Genomic DNA, 20,485 nt, shown 5'->3' with positions numbered 1-20,485 from the left:
CCTCTTGCCTCAGAACTATCATCACACTTTGCAGTTTAAATCTAGGACCATGGCGGTGGTGTAGCCCATTCCTCCACAGTTGTCTGTCGCTTTTCCGTGTTTCCACTCTTGTTTTGTTTTATTGTTGGAGGGGGAAGTGTGCGCCGGCCTGATTAGCATCACTGTTTCCTCCTTTCCCATAACCCCCCAGACCCCCGCAGGCTGCCTGTTTACTTTTAGAAATAAAAAATGGGCCTGCGCCCGTGAGGACGTGCCCCTCATCAGAGGCGAAGCCCCACGTCTCCCCCCCTCAAGGCTCCAGATCTTTCTCCCCTCCCCTTGTCTCCTCCTCTCCCACCAACCCCAGTCCCAGTCCTGTGACTTATCCCTCTCCTTATCCGTCTTCTCTCCTCAAACTGTATTCCGCCCACTCTCCTTTGCTTTCCACCCCGTTCCCCTCCTCTTCCAACTGTCCAGCTGTCAAATCACATCAAATAAAACACAGGCCAATGGTCCCTGAGTGCCAGATCACAGCTGTGTCTGCGTGTACTAAATGGGAGGGCATGTTTAAATGTACAGTGAACTCATGAGTGCTGGGAGTGGATGTGTGTGAGTGTGTGAGAGCATGTGTATGTGTGTGTGTCTGTGTTGTGTTTGTGCGTGCGTATGTGCCTGCTTTACTGAATGGGAGGATGCTGTAATACAATACACACCAGAGTGCAGGGTGTGAATTTAATGAATGAATATGTGGAGTGTGCATCACTGCAGGATGTTGGTGGAGTGCGTATGCATGTGTGTGATATCTGCGCCCAGATTTCAATGAGATCGCACAGTCACTCCTTTTTTTCCCACACACTCACACACACACACACACACACACACACACACACACACACACAAATAGTGAATTTCCACAATGATGGGAGTTTACAGCAGACCCTGTGGTGTGAGTGTTGGATAGTGAAGAGTAGAGCTGGTTTAGTGTAAACATCACCATGGCATGGCTGTTGTCAGGAAGCAGTGTGTGTGACATTGGGCTCTGGGCCAAACATGCGATGGTCCCGTAACATCCAACATCCCCGCCTCACATCTGCTCTGTTCTCTTTCTTTCTCACACTAACACATTTCATTTTAACAACACCCAATCCATTCTCCAAGAAGTGACTTGAGTTGTAAAATCCGATGTAACATATTCACTATAAAAGTTAAATAAACTATATCAACATACACAGATGAAAGTGGATTTTAGCTCGTGAAATAGCTGGGAATGTTGTCAGCTAACTGACTTGTGGTACTTTACAAAGTAACTGGTTTTCTAATTATGTGGTTATCACCTTTTAAATATTGCGCTAATATATGATGTTGAAATAGCTGACAAATCTTGTTAGAATTTTAATTTCGGTCTACTTTCACTGAAAACTAAGAGTGGCTATAATAAGCATCTATATGTAAGTAATGGAAGGGCGAAGGTTTCATTTCAACATTGGGAGAGAGGAGACAAATGAAACTGGAGGATTGGGGCTCATCCCCCTGGAAATTTTGAGCTTCAAAAATTCACTTTCCTGCACTCTGGTGAGTTTTTGTGGACTGTTTTTTGCCTTTTTTTTTACATAAATTTATCAATTGAAGATGGAAATGTTTTTAATGTTGTCCCTCCTACTTTCACGTTTATATTTTTGGGATGGGAGGTTGTTCTCAATAACGAGGAAGACTTACCACCTGAATCTAATCTGCAGCTCCCCTCCGATTTACAAAGCTTTATAGCTGAATTTAAGATCCTGATTTAGCTTTCTGGCCCACAACTTTACTGTTTAGGTTCATTCTCACTGCTCTCATAGTGTCATTTTTGCTCGCAGCAGACAACTGTTGTCAGTGAAAATGCTCTAAAATCTACTGTATACTACCTGCTCTGCAGTAAACAGCAGGTATACTCCTTTAGAAACTAGCTGATGAGCACAGCTGAGCATTTAGCAGCCAAAGACACAGATATTTTCCCCAGGAGTTGGTGGAGACCAAAAACAAAGCTAAAACAGGGTGAATATTTGACTCACACCACGCCCCCAGGAGGTGCGTCAGGCTTTGAAGCCAATTTCTGTAGTGGACTGCAGCCACTCAGCTCGCGAAAGTCTACGGACATTTTTCCATGCGCCACTGAGCAACTTTCATAGACATAAATGGGGCCCTGCCCTGAGCTCTGTATCCAGTTCTCTTTATACATCCATGATTACACAAGTCATGTGGCCTGAAACACAACTTCAAAAGAGAAACTACTGGATGTGTAAATGATAAACTGTTTGCTAACAAGTTTACAGTATCGATTAGTATTAAGGCAGTATCAAGGCGATCATATGTCAATGTTGTGTTCATAACTGGTTTCCACTGCCCCCTGGTGCCCAAAAAATCAGTTATGGCAGCTTTAAGGGAAAGAGTACGATCAGTTTGTATTTACACATATTTGTTTTCATGAATGCACTGCTGCTGATGACAGTTTTACCTTTACACACCTAAATCAAACAGAGTAAACTTAAAAAGGGTGCCCTACAAATCATTATATTCCATTACATGCCAACAAATCTTCAGTTGATGGAAAAACATGCTTCCTGGTTGGTTAAATAAAACACTTGTTCACTTTTAATTAATGAGCAAATAATTATAATTAAAAACTGGCACAACCTCAGTGGTTAGAAAAATGACTGGTGCGCACATGTGACTTCAAAGTGGAAATCTCCGAGGTGCCAAATCACTTAAACAGCAGGGGGAAGTTGAAATAGTTTGTGCCTCCATTTCTAATTATATACAAATTGAATGAGCGTTCTGAAATTGCAAGTGCAATATATTCAAGGGGAAGCCGTGTTTTCAGTTTGACAGATATGAGTCAAAGCAACGGCTGCAGGGTGTGGAGACTGTGTCAGAGGTTATTTGGCTGCTTTTAAGATTAGCACAGACTCATAACGCCATATACTGGTTGCACAAAAACCTCAGAGGCTCTTTAAGACACTACCAACAAGCTAAATGACTCTAAGAACATCTCCAGGTGGCGAGAACGCTCTTAGACCTGTGGTCTGCATAGTGTAGGACTTAGGAGGAGGATGAGAAAAAAAAAAAAGGTCAAGGCTCGGTCATTTTTTTCCACTCAGCAATGTTTATGTCAACGGTTTAGCGCTGGGAGCAATGAAGTGAAGGCTCCAAAGGAGTGTGTCTCTGGCAACAAACATCAGCAAATCCCATCAAATCCTGACTCCCTCACACACACACACACACACACACACACACACACACACACACACATACACATATGCACACCCAGGCCCCCTCCACCTCTCCAGAGACCAAACCAGAGGCTTGGGAAAAAGATGGCCGCCCTTTGGCCCCCTGTCTTGCCCCCTGCATCCAGCTCAGGGAGGTGACGGAAGAAAGCTTGTGCCCCCCAGCACCCCTACCCTACTCCCGTGGCGTGCGTCCCAGTCCGCCAGCATCAATCACTTTTGAGGACGAGAAGAGGCCAAAGTCAAACACAGGCAAATGCTCTGGAAGGAATGTTCCAGTTTAAAATAAAACCCATATAAAAAAAAGAGAGAAAGGAAAAAATAGAAAGAGAGGATTGGAAGAAGAAGAATGCAGAGCATTTGGTTGTCTCCAGGAAAAAAGAGGGAATGACACAGAGAGAAAAAGTGAATAGAGGGGTGAATCTGGTAAAGGCATTGCCCTCAGGGTTAGCATCTTCAACATCCCTTGCGCAGTGGAAGCAGGGCAACAGGCCAAGTCGACACCACGTGTGTGTGTTTGTTCTAGCAAACGAAATGAGCAAGTTTCAATGTGTGCGCCAACATCGCAGACATGAATGCAAGAGTGTGAATGATTGCCCATTTAAAATTCCAGTTAACACAAAGTCTTTTGTTTGCTCTAAGCTGTGTTTTCACAATGGACTACTGACTATTTTTTAACCATTATTTATTGAGGCACGTACAGTACGAGTAAAAAAAGAAGCCAGGTGTGTTCTTTTATTATAGATTAACACTTAAAAATCTTTACAGATATATCTGTAACTATTAACTATGAATGAATGTGCATTTTGCCTCGTCTTCCAGTACCTCACACCATATTTAAGGTCAGATTGTCTGTGTTCATTTCTTACCTGCAGGGCACAAGTCGTGTCCGTTGGGCACCTCCTGCAGGGGTATGTCCTGGATGTAAAGAGGCTGTGATGGGTAGTACTGCTGCTGAGGGTGAACCACACCTGGGAGGTGGGTCTGAGGGCCCACTGCCACCCCGCCACTATGCCTCTAAAGACAAAAAACACACAGTAAGGTTTAGCGACAATGCAGTGAGGTGCATGAATAGATACTGTATATTATTACACAGTTTATTTACCTCTATTTGCTTGGTTTTATCTGCGTAACAGTGCTGTTGAAGAGCAGTTTTGCACACCTCATAGATGTGAAAGTGACAAAACAAAGACTTGAATGCGGACCTGAATTCAAGCTGGGAAAATCTATGCTTCAGATAGCTTGAATAAAGCTGAATCTCAGTTCCAGTGCAACTTGCTTGAGTTTTTACTGTTCTGAAAACAAATCAGCATGTGTTTTCACGTCACAAATAAGTTTACTCAGAGTTTTATCTGTTTACACATGAAAAACATTTATTTACGTACAAAGATTAAGCTGAAAAACTTTTTTTTTTTTCCATTGTTTTCCCGCACAGATAACCCTCGTGGCTAAATTTGACTCATTTCGTTTATCTTTGCCGTGTTGATTTATCCCGCTTATCGGAGCAGCGTTCACGTAAGAGGTCCACCAAAAGGGAAGTCTAAAGTCAGCACTTGACAGGGGAGCCAGGAGAGATATGAAATTCTGTAAGGATACGAGAGACAGTGGGGAGGAAGATAGCCCCTTGGCCATTTTAAGCATATCAAAGCCTTTATGTGGCAAAAAAACAAAAAACTCAATAGATATTGTTGGACCTTTCTGTGTGAAAGTGATGTGAACAGGGGATTGGCATGTTTCTCACAAGAGTGTGTCTAACTAGTTGTAAAGTGCTTTTTCTAACTACTGTGATGTATTATCCTCATGTGTGTACCCACTGTGTAATCTGCATTTATTTGATCATTTCACAAAAGTCATTTAAAGAGCAATAATTCATTCTCACTGAAAGCAATGCTTCAGTCAGTCCCGTCAACATATCCTCCACTAAGAGGTACGTTAGACTGTCATATGCTATACATCATATGTGTAACTGAAAGACTGGCTGATAGAGTGACTGCTGATCTGATAAGCAGCCCCAGTTTAAGTACTGTAGCATTTATCAGTAGCCGGCCAGCTTTATGGATGGCAAACATGACCAGAGGATCGTGGAGGCCAGTTTACAAGGTTCTTTAGAGGTCTGCGTGGGACGCTGCCTTCTCCTATCAGTCCCGTCAGTACGGGGGGAAAGTTAGATAGGCATGGAGGGAGACCCACGGATGATTTATGGACACACATTTATGGACTGACAGAGAGACTGACATAGATAACAGCGGAAATAACAGTGACACCATAACACGATTTGATCACTTAAACTGTAACTTTCGATGCAGAGGCTGGTCTTATAATTTGAAAAATGAGCAGGTAAAAGTTAGCGACAACCTTAAAGAGCCTTGAATGTTCTTTCAATTTGAACTAATAGTATAAATACTGTCTATAAATAAGCATTTGCAGTATAAATCAGCTAGATATTTGACTCATATTAAGATTAAACTTTGACCTTCATCTGTCTCAGCAAAATACAGACAACAGCATGGCCTTAAACGCCACTGAGGCTTTAAGTGACATCACACACAAAAGTATTTGTGAACTGAGTGTACATAAAAAAAGAAACATAAAATGGAATATGAAACCATTTTTAATTCTGACATTTGTGACTCACTGATCTCATGCCACCTTGCATGAATTTACAGTATTCATTCATTGTCTCGTGTTTATTTTAATGCCCCCTAATGGTTCTAAGACGGAAGTGCAGTGTCTACAGTTAGCGTACAGGTGTAATTAAATGCACCTGTGGGTAAAAAAAAATAGAAGGACAGGTGTAATTAATGATAATAATTACATCAGGGCTCTGAAGCGGCTCAGACTCACTATGAAACTGAGCTTTCTGTCGTTAGTTTTATGAGTGACACCTGTGCTTTTTCTGCGATGACAAAGTTAAATATCTGCCATAAAAAAAGGCCAGTGTAGTGTCTAAAATCACACTCTACTTACCATGTAGTGCAGTATATTTGCACTCTTAGTTTAGTGATGACGCAATATGATGATGATTCATAAAAGTCAAATAATAATTTACTCCTACTTACTTTAGAGTAACCTACCGAGTGTCACTGTAGGAGATAATGAGTAAGCAAACTAAAGAGCGATAATGACCACAGTCTTAGTCACCTGCTGCCTCTCTTCGCACTGCACACCTATGAGGAGTGCTATGATGTTGTTTGTATTTATATTAGAACATTTTTAAGAGAGAAAACTAAACCAGAGGGTGGACAGCGTCTCATGCCAAACATGCATAACCAAGAGCGCTCTGCTAAAAATGTGTTGCTTATGTTACTTGTACTACAGTGGGGAAGCCTCACACTGTGTTGTATAATTTCTTATAAACAAAGATCACCTTAGCAGTGAAGTGGCTTCTGGCATTTTCTTCCTAATTGCTACCGCCTGCTTGGGAGCCTTGATTTTTCTCCCAGCGTTCTCTGCACACAGTCTTTGTGAAGCCTAACACACTGACAATCACTAAGGTGTAAACACAGACAAGAAAACACACCAGGCCGTGCTGCCTTTTGCTGATAATTCATGTAAATTTAAGAGAATAGAGCTACTGAGGTGATCCGGGCTCACCTTTTGACCAAGTCTGCCCCAGTATACAGTAGTCTCAATTTCAAAGGCAAGCCCCAGCACCTGAGCCAATTAGGACCCAGAGAGCTGTATCCTTCTATGTTCTCTATCAGGCCAGGGTGGGGTTGCCATTTGCATATAACCTCAGTCTCTTATCCTAATGTGCTGGCGCTCTGCATACAAATGGAGGCATTTATTTTGCCGCTCATTGGCCTTCACCCTTCAAATGCTCATCTGACAGGAATCCCAATGTTCCCGACTACCACTGTCTCTGACTCTGTATTCAGCTCTCTCATTTGGAAAGCGTTAAGAGCCTTGGTGTTCTTGCAAACAGACTGCTGCAAAGATCTCTCAGCTGAGAGAAATGTTATTCAGTGGGGATGGTCTGACTCCAATTTGATCGGTTAGTGGCAAGTTTGGAGGTCTACAGGTCGTGATATTTACAATATTACTCGCTAAAGAGAAGTGCATCTTTGAGGCGGGGTGGTTGTGCAACACAGGGGAGTTCAAAAGGGCGATTTCACAGCCTTGACGAAAATTGTCTTGTTCAACAGTTCTGTTTCCTAACTTTGGACGAAATCATACGGAACAGCGTGTACAGATACAAGCACTATTAGTGCAACTCTGGTGGACTAAACTCAACAGGAAAAATGTTCAGATAGAGCATGCTCCTGCGAGGTGATGGAATCCAGAGTTGCTCACACACATACTACTCATATGCTCCTGCACACATTCCTGCAGTGCAGCTAACACACACACACACACACAGACACACACTCATTCCCTCACACTGCTGGCCGGCTGTGTGGCAGGTAGCTGAGGCAGCCCTAACACGGAGGTAATTTACGAGGGAGGTCTTACCATTGCGCCCAGACGGTCACAGGGGTGAAGGGCCGGGTAGGAAGAAACTGGATCCATGTAGTAACTCATCACTGACGCTGCGGACAGGAGAAGCAGGGCCTGCTGAAGGGATCAACACACAAACAGACAGGGCAGGGTGGACCCACCTATCTATCACAAGCTGTTTACACTTTGCATGCAAGTGTGTGGCATATGCTGTGCGTGTGTGTGTGTGGACATGTAGGTGCGTGAGTGAGGAGAGAAAGAAGAGGGGAGAGGGACAGGGGTCAGAAAGAGAAAGAGGAGGGAGAGTGAGACATTTGAGCCGGGTTTCAATAACCTGCAACATCAGCTCCACGGTTTAGAAGGAAAACTGTGCTTTGGGGCTTTTTAAAAACACGTCATCCAAGACATTCTTTATCTGATTCAGGTTTTCGGGCTTACAGGAGTGTTTTGATGTATTTCTTTTAAATCAAAAACTGCTGATATTTATGAGGGGGAAAAATGAGCTGAAGCAAATCCATCCATCCTGAGACTTGTCAACATTTCCATCTCGTCTCTCTCTCACCGTATCACTCCCCTCTCCTTATGCAAAAGAATCCCTGCCTCCTCCTCTCATCTGCCTCACCTCTTCCTCCTCCTCTTTCTCCTCCTCTTCTCCTTCCTCTTCCTCTCCTTCCTCCCCTCCTACACACTTTGCTTATCACTTAACATTGTTTACTTGGAGCAGCATCAACAAAAGAGACTGGAAACTGAGCTGAAGGATTACATTAGAGGAGGAATGGTGTATATGGGCAGTGGCAGGTCCCATCCTCCTCACATTCATATGTTAAGCAATTTGGCATATCTAGCTTGTGGCAGCTGCTGACAGACTGAGGGGAGATGTGCCACTGCTCAATGCTTGCAGATGTTCATCAGCTCAAAACGATTCAGATGCTCTTGTTTCAGGGGGAAAAAAAGTCCCCATACACAAAGTGAATAATGTGCAAATCAGTTCTGTCATTCAAATGCATGCACTACCTTTAGGCTTTTACTTAAATGTCATTGATTTGGTGGAGGGGAAACAAAACAAGAAATCAATGCAACATAAAAGAGCAAAGCAATCAACTGTGCATTTTTTGCTACATAAATAGATTCTGCTTATACATTTTATATTTGGAGTGCTCGGCTTGAAGGCAGCTTCAAGCGCACAAAGTGAGGAAACATGAAAAAATATTGGGGTAAAGTTCATTTTTAAAAGAGATTAAAATGTACGTGCAACTTTGCTTTGCTTTTTGGGACGTTTTACACGCGAATGCAAGGTCGCAAAAATAAGCAAGAGATGAAACAGGTCGAAAGCAGCGCATCTCAATTAAAAAAAAAAGCGCGCTGCACGCTTTATGAGAATTCCTGACGGGAGAAAGAGAAACTTTAAAGCCAACACTTTCACCCTGATGCATCAAAGAAGCGCCGAGCACCGATAATATCACACATCCTCTCATCATATTAGGTTTACAGTTCATTTTTTGGTACAATAAAACTTTGCACTTACCGACTGCGGTGTGAGAAGTTTCCTTTAAAGTGGAAGCGCCTGGGCAGCTGAGTGTGACAGCTGAGCGGTGGACTGCAGAGATGCTGTACCTGCCTCGCAGCGAGTCCCACAGAGGAAGGAATATTATGCACACTTTTAGTCCCTCCCTCAATCACACGGTGATCCTCTCCAAATTCTGCTCTCCTCTGTGTGTAGTCTTTGGACTTCACATGCAGCTGTGGTTCACATGCAGCCACAGCACAGGTGTAAGAGCTTGTGGTGGTCAATAATGGGTATGGTGTGACTAAACCTTTCCAGTCAAACATCCACTGTAATACTGTAATATTCCATAGTCATGTGGGTGAAGTAATTCAATATCAGGTCAGAAAGGAAGTTAAACAATGTAGTCAATAAGACAACTGGTGTGTCATTTTAGACTCATCATGACTTGAATAACCCAGATCTATATTCTCTCATTGTTTAATGGTTAATGTTTCAGTACAAATAGCCTGTTTAAATTGAAGCTAAATTTGATTTAAGTTTGATTATTTGTTTGTTTGTTTTCCACTGACATAACGCCAGAAGTCTTACTGGGAAAAATAGCAGGAAAGAGGCAGGAAAACATCACAAGCAGAGGGGGTGTGATGATAATGACAATGGCTGATCTTCCTGTGATGTTGTCATCTGTGGAAAAAAAACCCCATCTGCGCCTGTATGTGTGTCACATCAGGCAGAGGTTTGTTTTAAACATCATTTGTTAAAACATATGCGTCAATCACTTTTAAATAAATATCTCCTGGCGTCCCTGCATGTTGAACCTCTGAAATCTGGCACCAAACAAAGCTAGGACGAAGCATTTGAAGAACTGTCGCCGTCAAGTCAATTTGTTTCAGGTCTCGCCAGAACGCACCTGAGAAGCATCTGCTCCTTGAATATTTATTTACTGTACATCACTGACTATCATATCATCCTCCAGCTCATAACTCCTAAGCCCAACCAACAGCCAGTGCATGTGGGACACTGATTAAAGCTATGACAGAAAACGTTGACCACTCTTCTGCGAAATGAGAAGTTCCCCCTGGTACGACGTAAGATCTACATCCACCTGCTCTGATAGGGGTTGGTGATAACCAGGTAAGAGTGCGAAGGGTTATCTATTTGCTTATTTATCGCTTTATTTGTTTATTTATTTCCACGCTGCAAGGTCGCAAGCTTTCCGCTGCATTGCTACCTAATAGCATAGAGTGCAGTCTGTCTCTCCTTCTCTCTATCAGCTTAACACTCAACACTTGCGAGTCATCTGAAACACCTTGTGACTCCATGATAATTCCGTGACCCCAGTGCAGCATTTGTTTGAATTAGAAAGTGCACGGTTCAATCCTCCTGACAGCCACAGCTCTTAACAGTAAATCTTAAAAGTCTCAGAGTAAGGAGGTGTGTGTGTGCATGTGTGTGTTGTGTGAGAGTGTGTGTGTGTGTGTGTGTGAAGAGCTGAGGAGGGGTGGGTGTGGGGGTCAAGTCCAAGGTGAGAGGCGTGAAGAAGAACCATAAGGGGCTCAGTGGCAGGCAGCCTGCATTTTCTCAAGACCTCATCTGAATCCCTCGCCGCTCTGTGGGCCTCAGCACCCCGGGCCCCCAGGGGACACAGATGGGCAACACGTCGAGGGCAAAAGGCGAGGGTATGACTTATTGCCATGTGGAGAGAAAAGCACAGGACGCGCCCCTGTGATGGGACCAAATTGAATAAAAGCAGGGGGGATGAATGCGATCCAGATCTTCAGCCGGTGCCCCGGCAATGCTGTTTCAATTAGCTGGCTCACCAGTTCAAAGGCGAGGCCCTCGATACACTTCTGCTCCGCATGAAGCCACTATCATCACGTTGCCCCCTTGCCTTTCACCTCCCCATTATGGTACCACCTTTTTCCGATCAGAGCCTCCATCTATGTGCTGGCTGCGCTCATGTTTTGCATTAAACAGATAGTGAACGCCTTGCCATCGCCACCAGTAAAAGCCATCAGTCAAAAAGGGCTGCGGGGGTTTATGGTCTTCACCATAACTCGCTTAAAGTCTTACAATGTTCTCGTAGTTTACATCAGCTCTGAATTAAACGGGTATGGTTCCATTTCTACCTGTATATCTGGAATATTTAAAGAAATATCTAGCAGTGGGGACTGCAGCTGAAGCTTCTCCAATGTGCCAAGCTTGAACTTCCAGTTAGAATTCCTTTAGTGTTTATTGTTCAGGAGGTTTTTACCAGGAGCCAAATCATCCACAAGGGTCTCTTCCTTTCTACAATAAATGGACCAGGGGTCTCATTTATAAAACAATGCGTAGGATCCATACTGAAAATGTATGTACGGACAAAAGCCAAAGATGGCGTGCACCAAAAATATTCAACAATTTATACATTCAGGCTTCCACCTCCTCATCTGCATCGCCAAGTTCCCATCTTCAAAATGTTCGTAAGCATGGGTCAAAGTTTCTCCCATTAAATCTGTTTTTATAGATCACAACTTTTGTGTGGGAAGTTGTGTACACCTCTTTCTGGTCTCGTTTTAAATGAGACCCAGGGTGATTAAAGCGGGTAAAAACACTGAACAAAGCAGTTCCCTGTTAGAAATCAGTGTTTCTCTGACGCTGTTCTACATGTCGGAGAGGAGCCGCTAGCCCAGCACCTACTGTGGCCCGATCTAGAACCGGTGTTTAATTTGTCCGTTCTGGGCTACTGTGGACTCCAAGAACAACTTCCTGCTCCCTAATGTATCCCTCTAAATCCTACACACTGGAGCTTTAAAACAATGCTTGATGAAATTATCCTCCGTACTTCATTTTTGTCATATTTAACAGTGTCACATTCCTCAGCTAAAACCACAAAGTGTTTAAAATCTGGACCATAAAACCTAAACTCTGAAAGGTGACAGAACGTTTTCATGACAGGTTCATTCTCTACCTTGAAAGATACAGTATCTGGAGTCACGCAGGGGTCATATTGCTTATCCTTGCCATCTGTTCAGAAGTGACAATCCCACCATACACTGCTGCATTCAAACCCCATCTCAGATTACAGGAACATCTCAAAGTAAACACTGAAAAAAAGGATAAATAATTTGATGCTTGAGTTTGTTTTACGTCCGACCCAAAAGGAGCAAATACGCTTTGAGACATTAGTTCTGTAATTCCACCAATTTTTTTTTTTTTCGTAGATGAAACACCAGTAATAATAAATGGGACTGTCCTGTAGCCCTTATGTTGTCTTTATCTTGGAACATTTGATGGATTTCTGTCAGCCAAATGCTTTATTTAAATCAGCACACCAAACCATACTGCTGTCTGTCCTCCACTGGTTTCCTGCGCCTTGATGAGCAGCTCCAGACTGTGAATCCTTTTGTCTCATTTTCTCATTTTGGATCTTCCAAAGATAGCGCTGACAGGTGATATTAATGGTCTTTTATTAGCATCGTCCTGATTGCTACAGATTTTTGGAAGCAAGAGAAAGAGGGAAAGAGCAAGAGAGAGTAAAAAAAGAAAGGAGAGAGAGAGAGAAAATGGAAGTCCTCCGCCCACCGCTTCTCACAGGAGATCGCCTCTCTCTTTGATAGCCTGCCCGAATCTGTTCCCCCCATAGAAACTGCCCTGCAGATGTTGTTGCTGTATGCTGACTACAAAGAAGGAGCCCTTTATGAGAAGAACATCTATTTTGGGCCTCAGTGTTTCCGAGCTGTGGTGCTCAGTGAGAGAAGCACGGGCCTAATCTATGTGCCGCTGAAAACTCTGTTTTATTCCCTGCCCATGGTATTTTTAGATTAAAGCCCAGTTCTAATGAATAAAGTGAGGATGTAATATTTTATGACAGTATCAATATGCCATCACTGCGGTGGGCTTGGGCCTGAAAAAGCCTGCGTTGCTATTGGCATCGGCAGAGAGAAAGAGGGGGAATATGGGGCAGTAACCTCGGTGAAATAAAGAACATGGAGAGGCCTTTGTGTCAAGCCTGACTAGATTCATTTAAAAGTGTATGTGGTTAGGACTCTCACCCTCTCCCACAGAACCGTGACTTTGTTGCACTGTTGACTGTGAGGCAAAGGTCTTAGGGGCAATATTAGCTTTTAATATTATCTTTAATTAAAGCACCAATCCCTCAGCCAAGTTGTCCAAACAGTCCTAAATAGGCCCTGTAAATCAGACAAACATCCTCAATATTTGATGGGTCGAGAGTGTGCACTATAGCCTCCAGATGGTTTGTGTTTCTCAAGCGTTTCACAAGGGATGGTACGGGACAGCGATCTTCTGTTCCGAGTGTGCCTCTTGACAGAACGAGTTCCTCCAAACCACATGCTGAGTCGTTGGATTTCTGCCTAGGTCGCTCTCCCTCTCCTTTTCTTTTCTATCTCCTCTGTGTGTGGGTTTATCTGTAGGCTATGTGTGTGCATATGCTGTAGCTTTTTGTCAGTCAATGTTGTGTTTAATTAATGGCATGCCCACGACCAACTGATTCCTCCATTGAAACGAACACATTTAGCATTTTGTGCAAAAAGCCAGCAGAGCGCACAGGACAGCGAGCAGTGACAGATCCTGGATTTGCATAATTTTACATCATACTTCAAAGACTGAGAGAACAAGTGTCCTTTTCATACAATCTTTAATAAGTGTAAAGCTAACGTTGCTTGGCAAAACAACGCCCTTACGCTGATCCTTTATAAGTAAAAAAAAAAGATGAGTGTAGCAAGATGAAAGGAAAAAGCAGGACGAAGAGGGAGGGAGAGAACGAGATGCTGAGTCCAACATGCCCCGGTTGATAAGCAGCTGGACTGGCGCCAGAATACTCCCCCCAAAACACACTCACAAATACCCCACCCAGTGGCCAGCTTGACCCCCTCCTCACCACGTACACACACACACACACACACACACCACCACCACTCCAGTGACGTCTGCCGCTCGCTATTCCTCTTCATTAGTGTTCCAGAACGAGATGCTTGTCATGTAATTAGCAGAGGAGGTTTTCTGAATGCCTGTGTAACACACGCTCTCATTAGAGGAGTGAGAGAAGGCTGGAGTGAGAGCGGAGAGGTGGAGAGGCAGGCCTGGGAGGCAAGTCGAGGGAGAGCAATCAGTGAGACAGATGGGGAGAGAGAAAGACAGGGGGTGGACACAGAGAGGGAGCATGCCAGAGGAAAGTGTTGATACCAGCAGAAAAAACTGACATGATGAGGGGCGAAATTTTTGAGTTGAGTGCGCCAACTAGGGACGTGAGTGACAACTACTTGGTCTGGACAAAATTATAACGACTTACCTCAGTCAACTGGCACGCTCATCAATATTCAGAAAATCTGGAACAGGCATTCAAGCTAGCCTTCGCCCGGTTTTCCTGCAGTGTCATCAGATTTAAATGTGATGATTAATGAGAAAAGTGAACGGAGATAAAAGGACATAATAAATATAATGCATCTGCTGTAATACTCTGGCTATTTTCTACAAAGAGCTGAAGATGATTTTAGTAGTTTTCATCCATTAGGCGGCATACACCTCTTACACTCACAATGATTACAGCTCTTTAATCTGAGTTCACTTTATGTGAGAAATAATTAAGGACCTGTTTGAGGACCTTGTAGTATTTCAGTATTTCCCCAGTCACTTGTTGTGAGAAAGAGGTATCATTAGCTCCACTTCACCCCCGTTGTGTTCACACTGATAACAACATCAGCGCGCTAGTAGACCTGTCGGCTTTGTTCAGTTCATCCAGCCGGTGATGAGGTGTGTGGTTCAGGCAGCAGAGGAAGGCTTATCAGGGTGATGAGAGGGAAGAAGGAGCTGCTTGTCAGTGACTGGTTTTCAACAGAGCCTGCGTTGTGTCCAGTGTCTGGTCCCCTTCCCTGCCTTACATACTTCTATTTCAACATTACCTCCCTACCGACAGACCTGGATCATTAAATGTCTAAAAATATATCTTATGATTTGTTTTTTAACCCACCAAGGTGACAGATGGGTGGCACTAACTTTGAGTAAATCTAAAGAAAATATTACCAAGTCCAAGTTCCAATTCTGAAACAAATGCTACAAGCTGTATTTACCTGACCCACGTCTGCACATGGTGCCACGCTATTGTTCCGACAGCCCAAAATTCTGAAGCCCCATTTGCCTGAAAAATGTTCCATTGGACTGAAAGACCATTTGTCTAAAAGCCCATTATCCCCAAAACAAACTGCCATTTCTCTGAAGTCCCGTTTCTCCAAAACATACACACACCCTGCATTTAGTCTTAGAGTGGCATTTGAGCCCCTGATCCCAGCTCTTTTCGCCAACCCTTCAGGCTGTTTGCCAGCAGTGTTAGAGCCACCAAAACCATATGTTTTTCACTGCCCCGTCCCTGTTTTTACAGCAACTTCTGTGCCACCAAATGTGGGTGTTTAAAGCCAAAACATGATCTTTTCCTAACCGTGACCAAGTGGATTTTGTACCTAAACCTTACCACACATCTATCACAGTGTTGTTGACAAATGTAGAGTATTCGTGATTTACAGAAGTGTGTACAATTCAAACATGTTTTTCTGGTGACTAGATTGTCTTACTGCACTGTGTGTACATTTTTGTACAGGAATCTGTGTGCATTTTGGGGATAATGGGGCTGTAGAAATGGGCTTTCAGTTCAATGGGACTTGCACGAATAGGGCCTCAGAACTTTGGGCTGTCAGCACAGTGGGCAGTACCTGTATTCCCAGCAGTTTAGAAAAATTATTCTCACACAGCGACACCTCAAGACATTTCTAAGACACTTTTACATGTAAGTAAACGTTTCCTCCAAAATTGCATGACTGGCATTTAGTACAAACTTGTTGGTAACATTTTATTTAATGTAACCTGTATCTTTAAAGTCTTGTCATGCCATCATATAGCCTACTATTTACAAAAAATGTCTCTCCCCTAGTTACCGCATCTAACATGGTCCATATAATGTGTGATTCTACTCACCATAAATCCAGCAGTGTGTGCTTGTTTGTTCACTGGCATCCTTTCTCAGTAGTCAGATGCCATTGGTAGCTGTTTAACTTCCCCAGTTTATCAAAGAAGTTTCGCTCAGCATTTTGCACAAATGTACCAAATTCATGAGCATGCTACAAACATTATGTCCTCTGCACGAGCATGTTTGTGTAACAAGAAGAAACAGCAACCTGGAGACTTCTGACTTTCTTTAGCAGCTCTTTTCTTTTCTGTACACTTCATCAGCTTCACAACAACACTTCCTTGCTCTTAACTCACATGTGACTGAAGTAACCAATCAGAAGCTAGGAGGACTTATGGTGCGTTCGTTTTGTACTCGGAGGTCGGAAATTCCCAGTTCCCAGTCGGAAGTTTAAACTCGAACGCACCCTGAGATCGGATTTCCAACTCGGAAATTCAAGATGGCTGCCGGTCACATACATAGTGAGTAACCACTCTGCTAAAGTACTGTTTATTGCAATTTTATCTTATTTGTTTTACATTAGGTCAGCCTCATCTGCGGCTTTCATCAGTTGGAGTGCGTGATGGTTTTGAAGCTGTCTATACTCCGAAAGTGCAATGGCAACAAAGGCAGCTGTCTATACTCCGAAAGTGCAATGGCAACAAAGGCTTTCTTGCGGGCGTCCATGTTTTTTTCCGACTTTTCCACCGTCGTCAACTAGAATGCAAAAACTGTTGTCAACTCGGAGGTGATGTCATTTCCACTTCTGACCTCCGAGTACAAAAGGAACGCAGCATTAGACTGAGGTGACTGTGAGGAAAACCACAAAGGTAGATTCAGCCTGTTATTGTAACTGTTTTAAACTTGCTGCTGAAAATATTTAAACATGTAAATATGTAAATAGTTAACTGTGTAAACATTGTACATGTGTTTTACTGCATTAACTCAAATATATGAATTAACTTTACATCAAAAGTTCCATGAGAGCATGTCGAGGTCTGAAGGCCCTGCCACACCAAGCTGACGGTCGCCATCGGTCAAAGTTGGGCAGTTGGTGAGCGTCTGCTGACCTGGATGGTGCGGTGTGTTCCCCTCGTTGACCCCTGTAAGCTTTTTGTTGGCTGAATCAACATGTTGAATTGCTGTTGGCAATAGCTGAGCCCGTCGGTGAATGAAATCTCTCTGATTTGCAGTTCAGCTCAGTGTGTGAGACAAGAAATGGAAGTAAGGAAAATAATCAAAGGGCTAAAGTGAAGTCAAGGTAAGGCTCTTCTTCTTTAGCCACTGAGCTCTTAAGCAGAAATATTTCATGATGGTTTGTGTGACTGTTCACTGGTGCACAGAAAATACGCTGCGTTCTTTCAGTATTGTGATTGTGTTGTTGATGTGCTAACTGGCTAACTAACGTCAAGATGGTTTTCCAGTTTCCTTTTTTGAATGAGGATCACAGACTTCCGCTATCTGCTGGTGTGGACAGATATTTCCTCTCATGCATGCACAGAACGTATACTGGTTGACCGCTGGCTGTAATCTTTGTGGTGTGTTCATGGGCACCTTTTTTGGCTGAGACACTGCAATGTCACACAACGCAGCAAGGGGCCGTTATCGCCGCTAGTTCTCTGGTTTGGTGCATCTGGGCCTTGAAAGTACTGGAGAGGACAATCACAGACTCCAGGGAAATCCATATCAGATCCAAGGGACTCAGGCCTTCCCAGTGAAGAGAAAGTTTTTGTTTTGATGTATTAGATAAATTTAATGATGCAAGTTCTCCAGAAACATAGGAAAATATGCTTGACACATTTTGTCACACTGTTGTTTCTGCTGATTGTGGGCACAGTTTCTGTTCTATGCAGCAGAGCTGAGGGCTGACCCAAATTTCTGGGTCATCAGAAGACCCTGAAATATAAAATAAAGATAAAGATCAAGAATTGAAGCCCTCTGGTGATGTGAGCTTCTGTCTTGAAATTCTAGTTTCAGGACTTGATCTGCAGATGGATGACCAGCGACTGAACCTCTGTGCAGCAGATGTGTTTTACAGCATGAGATACAACAAGTTGATGCAGCACTGATGTAGAAGATGGGTTAAAAACAAAGTCTACTGCCATTTGCTGTTTTTTTTGTCTCCCATGGACTTTCTCTTCTGGTATGACTTGCCAGTAGCTACCCTGAAGGTCTATTGTGGAGAACCAGGCAGAGCCCAACAGAATTAGTGCAGGAGGAGCAGGTGTAGCTCGAAGTGGTTTAAAGTAGTTCCCTTTAGGATTCTTCCACCAGTTATGTGTCATCAATGTAGGGTATTGCACAACCAAAGTAAACTCAAATGGTGGAAGATCACACTGACTACTTGCTAGCTTTTGTTCTAGTGTTACGGATATTTGGTTTAAACCAAAAGAACTAGCATTGGCCAGCTATTAATTAGACAATTGCACGCTCTTTTGTTCTGATGAGTTCTCACTTGACTTCTCCATTGTTGCCTTCTCAGTCCTCTCTGTCCAGCCCGTAGAGTATGACACAAATACTAATATGGTCACAGTTTTACACTTCAAACCTGCTACTTTGTGGTTCCAGCTGGAAACCAACTTTTCAGGTTCCGAACCAATTTAATTAACCCGTTCCATGTTGGTGGAAATGGGGTATCACTGTTAGTTAGATAAGACACATCACAGCAGGCGGCCACCTCATGTCCTTTTGGGTAACAGAGGAATTTTCATGTCCCACAGTTGCAATATTTTGTTTTTGGGAATAGAGAGGGCATGGTGTTTTCCCAGAAAATCCCAACGTAATATGAATATCTGGCAAGCACCTCTGAGAACTTCCTGCTGCCACACATGTTTTTCCGAGTCTGATTCAAATGGGTTACTTGCTTAGTATGTCCAGGCACTGTGAATCAACTGAACGAGCTGGCACAGAGGAGACAGGCGGTCATGGGGTGTTTTTTTTCGAGGCTAGATGAGGGTTTTGAAAATCTTTGCATAAAAATGAAGCCAGAGTGAGGAGCTTGACATCAGTTGGCCTAGGACCAATCATAGCTACCTTCTCAGTAGGTAGACCCCATGTTCTCTTTACCCATCTTATCAATTTTTGATTGTGTGGTTGGGTCCAAGCTGGCAGCAAAGCATCAGAATTTTTCACCATCTAATGCATTGTGGTCACAGTTGGGGAACGGCTTCTACAAGACGGGTGATGTCTGCACTCTACACATCCAAACTTTACGAGGGCAAGCATTTATAAGGAAGGAAAGTCAGGGTGTACTTTGGCCCAAAAGGTTCTCTGATATTCTACTTTACTAAATCATAGTCTCTCTGGGCTAAAGGAGAGGAAAGCTGTGCCAAAACAGAAATGCAGCTTCAAGTAGGCAAGTAGGCGTCCATCAACGCAGACAAATCTGCATCAGGTCAAGTCATAGCCTGCACTCCCACGTCAATACACAGCGATAACTGTCTCTTTGGGGTCTAGATTGAGATTCAGTCTCCTCCACTTTCACTCCCTCTCTATCTTCCACCATCTTTGTCTCTGTCTCACACACATGCGCAAGCAGCCACGCAATCTCTGGCCCATCTCTCATCACCACTGCCTGGCAGGGTGGTGTTTCTTTGTTTCTCCTCAACTTTTCACTCCCGGTCTCATGCACCGATTCCCATTTCCAACCGCCAGCCGCCCCGACTCACCCACACCTCACTCACCCCTACTCCCACTCCCACCTCTTACTGTGCAGATACAGGGTTATTTTTAGAGCTCAGTTGATGGTTTAAGGATGTTAAGTCCACATTGTACCATGGACTTTCGGGGAGGAAACAGGCTGTTTCTCTTTTTGCCCCCTATAACCTCCATTTCATTTCCTTCCCTGCATCCTCTCTTTCCTTCTCCGAAGCCCTCTCTGCAAAACACCCCCTTACTAACACACTTTTTTTTTTCTCCCATACCCTAGCCTCAGCCTCTCTCTAACCACCCGATCATCGGCACAACACCACACCACCGCCATGCTCTCACCTCCCTCCTCACACCTACACAATTCTCTAATTTTCTCGTTCGCCTTCTCGTCTTCTTTCTCTCACTTCCTAGCAGTGAGCTGTTTTTCTTCCTCTACATGCAATCTGGGCCTGTCATCATTCAGAATGCTCACCCACTCCGCTGTCTGTCTATGGATGGAAGATGCTTTCAGTGTGGCACCTCACAGTGCTGTGTTACCGAGCATTGCATTATACAGTTTGTGATGTACAGAACATCCCCCCCAAAAAAGAGTGCATGCACAATACTGTATACAAGATTGGTTAAATTTTGATTTGACTTCCAGGCTGTAAATGCAACTCTGGTTTTGCACAATTTTCACTTGGATGTGCTAATTTCTGCCAAGTTTTA

The 20,485-nt window shown here is 43.6% G+C and overlaps 1 protein-coding gene across 3 annotated transcripts in view; it reads right to left on the bottom strand.

The window, feature by feature from the left end:
- Nucleotides 1-9,348, bottom strand: part of ets1 (v-ets avian erythroblastosis virus E26 oncogene homolog 1) — a 38,424-nt gene extending 29,076 nt beyond the window's left edge. The window contains exons 1-3 of one of the 3 annotated variants that reach the window (XM_050065076.1): nt 9,208-9,348; nt 7,698-7,799; nt 4,115-4,262 (exon numbers count right to left, since the gene is read on the bottom strand). In XM_050065076.1, coding sequence (XP_049921033.1) covers nt 4,115-4,262; nt 7,698-7,766 — 217 coding nt within the window. In that variant the 5' untranslated portion in view covers nt 7,767-7,799; nt 9,208-9,348. The remainder of the gene's footprint in view (nt 1-4,114; nt 4,263-7,697; nt 7,800-9,207) is intronic. The other 2 variants (XM_050065057.1, XM_050065065.1) reach the window with 2 other exon arrangements.
- Nucleotides 9,349-20,485: the final 11,137 nt, after the last annotated feature.

Source organism: Epinephelus moara, chromosome 2 (genome assembly GCF_006386435.1).
Source record: "Epinephelus moara isolate mb chromosome 2, YSFRI_EMoa_1.0, whole genome shotgun sequence".
In the NCBI taxonomy this organism is placed as follows: domain Eukaryota; kingdom Metazoa; phylum Chordata; class Actinopteri; order Perciformes; family Serranidae; genus Epinephelus; species Epinephelus moara.
Note: the sequence above shows the minus strand (reverse complement) of the source record. Positions and strands in the feature narration are given on the sequence as shown.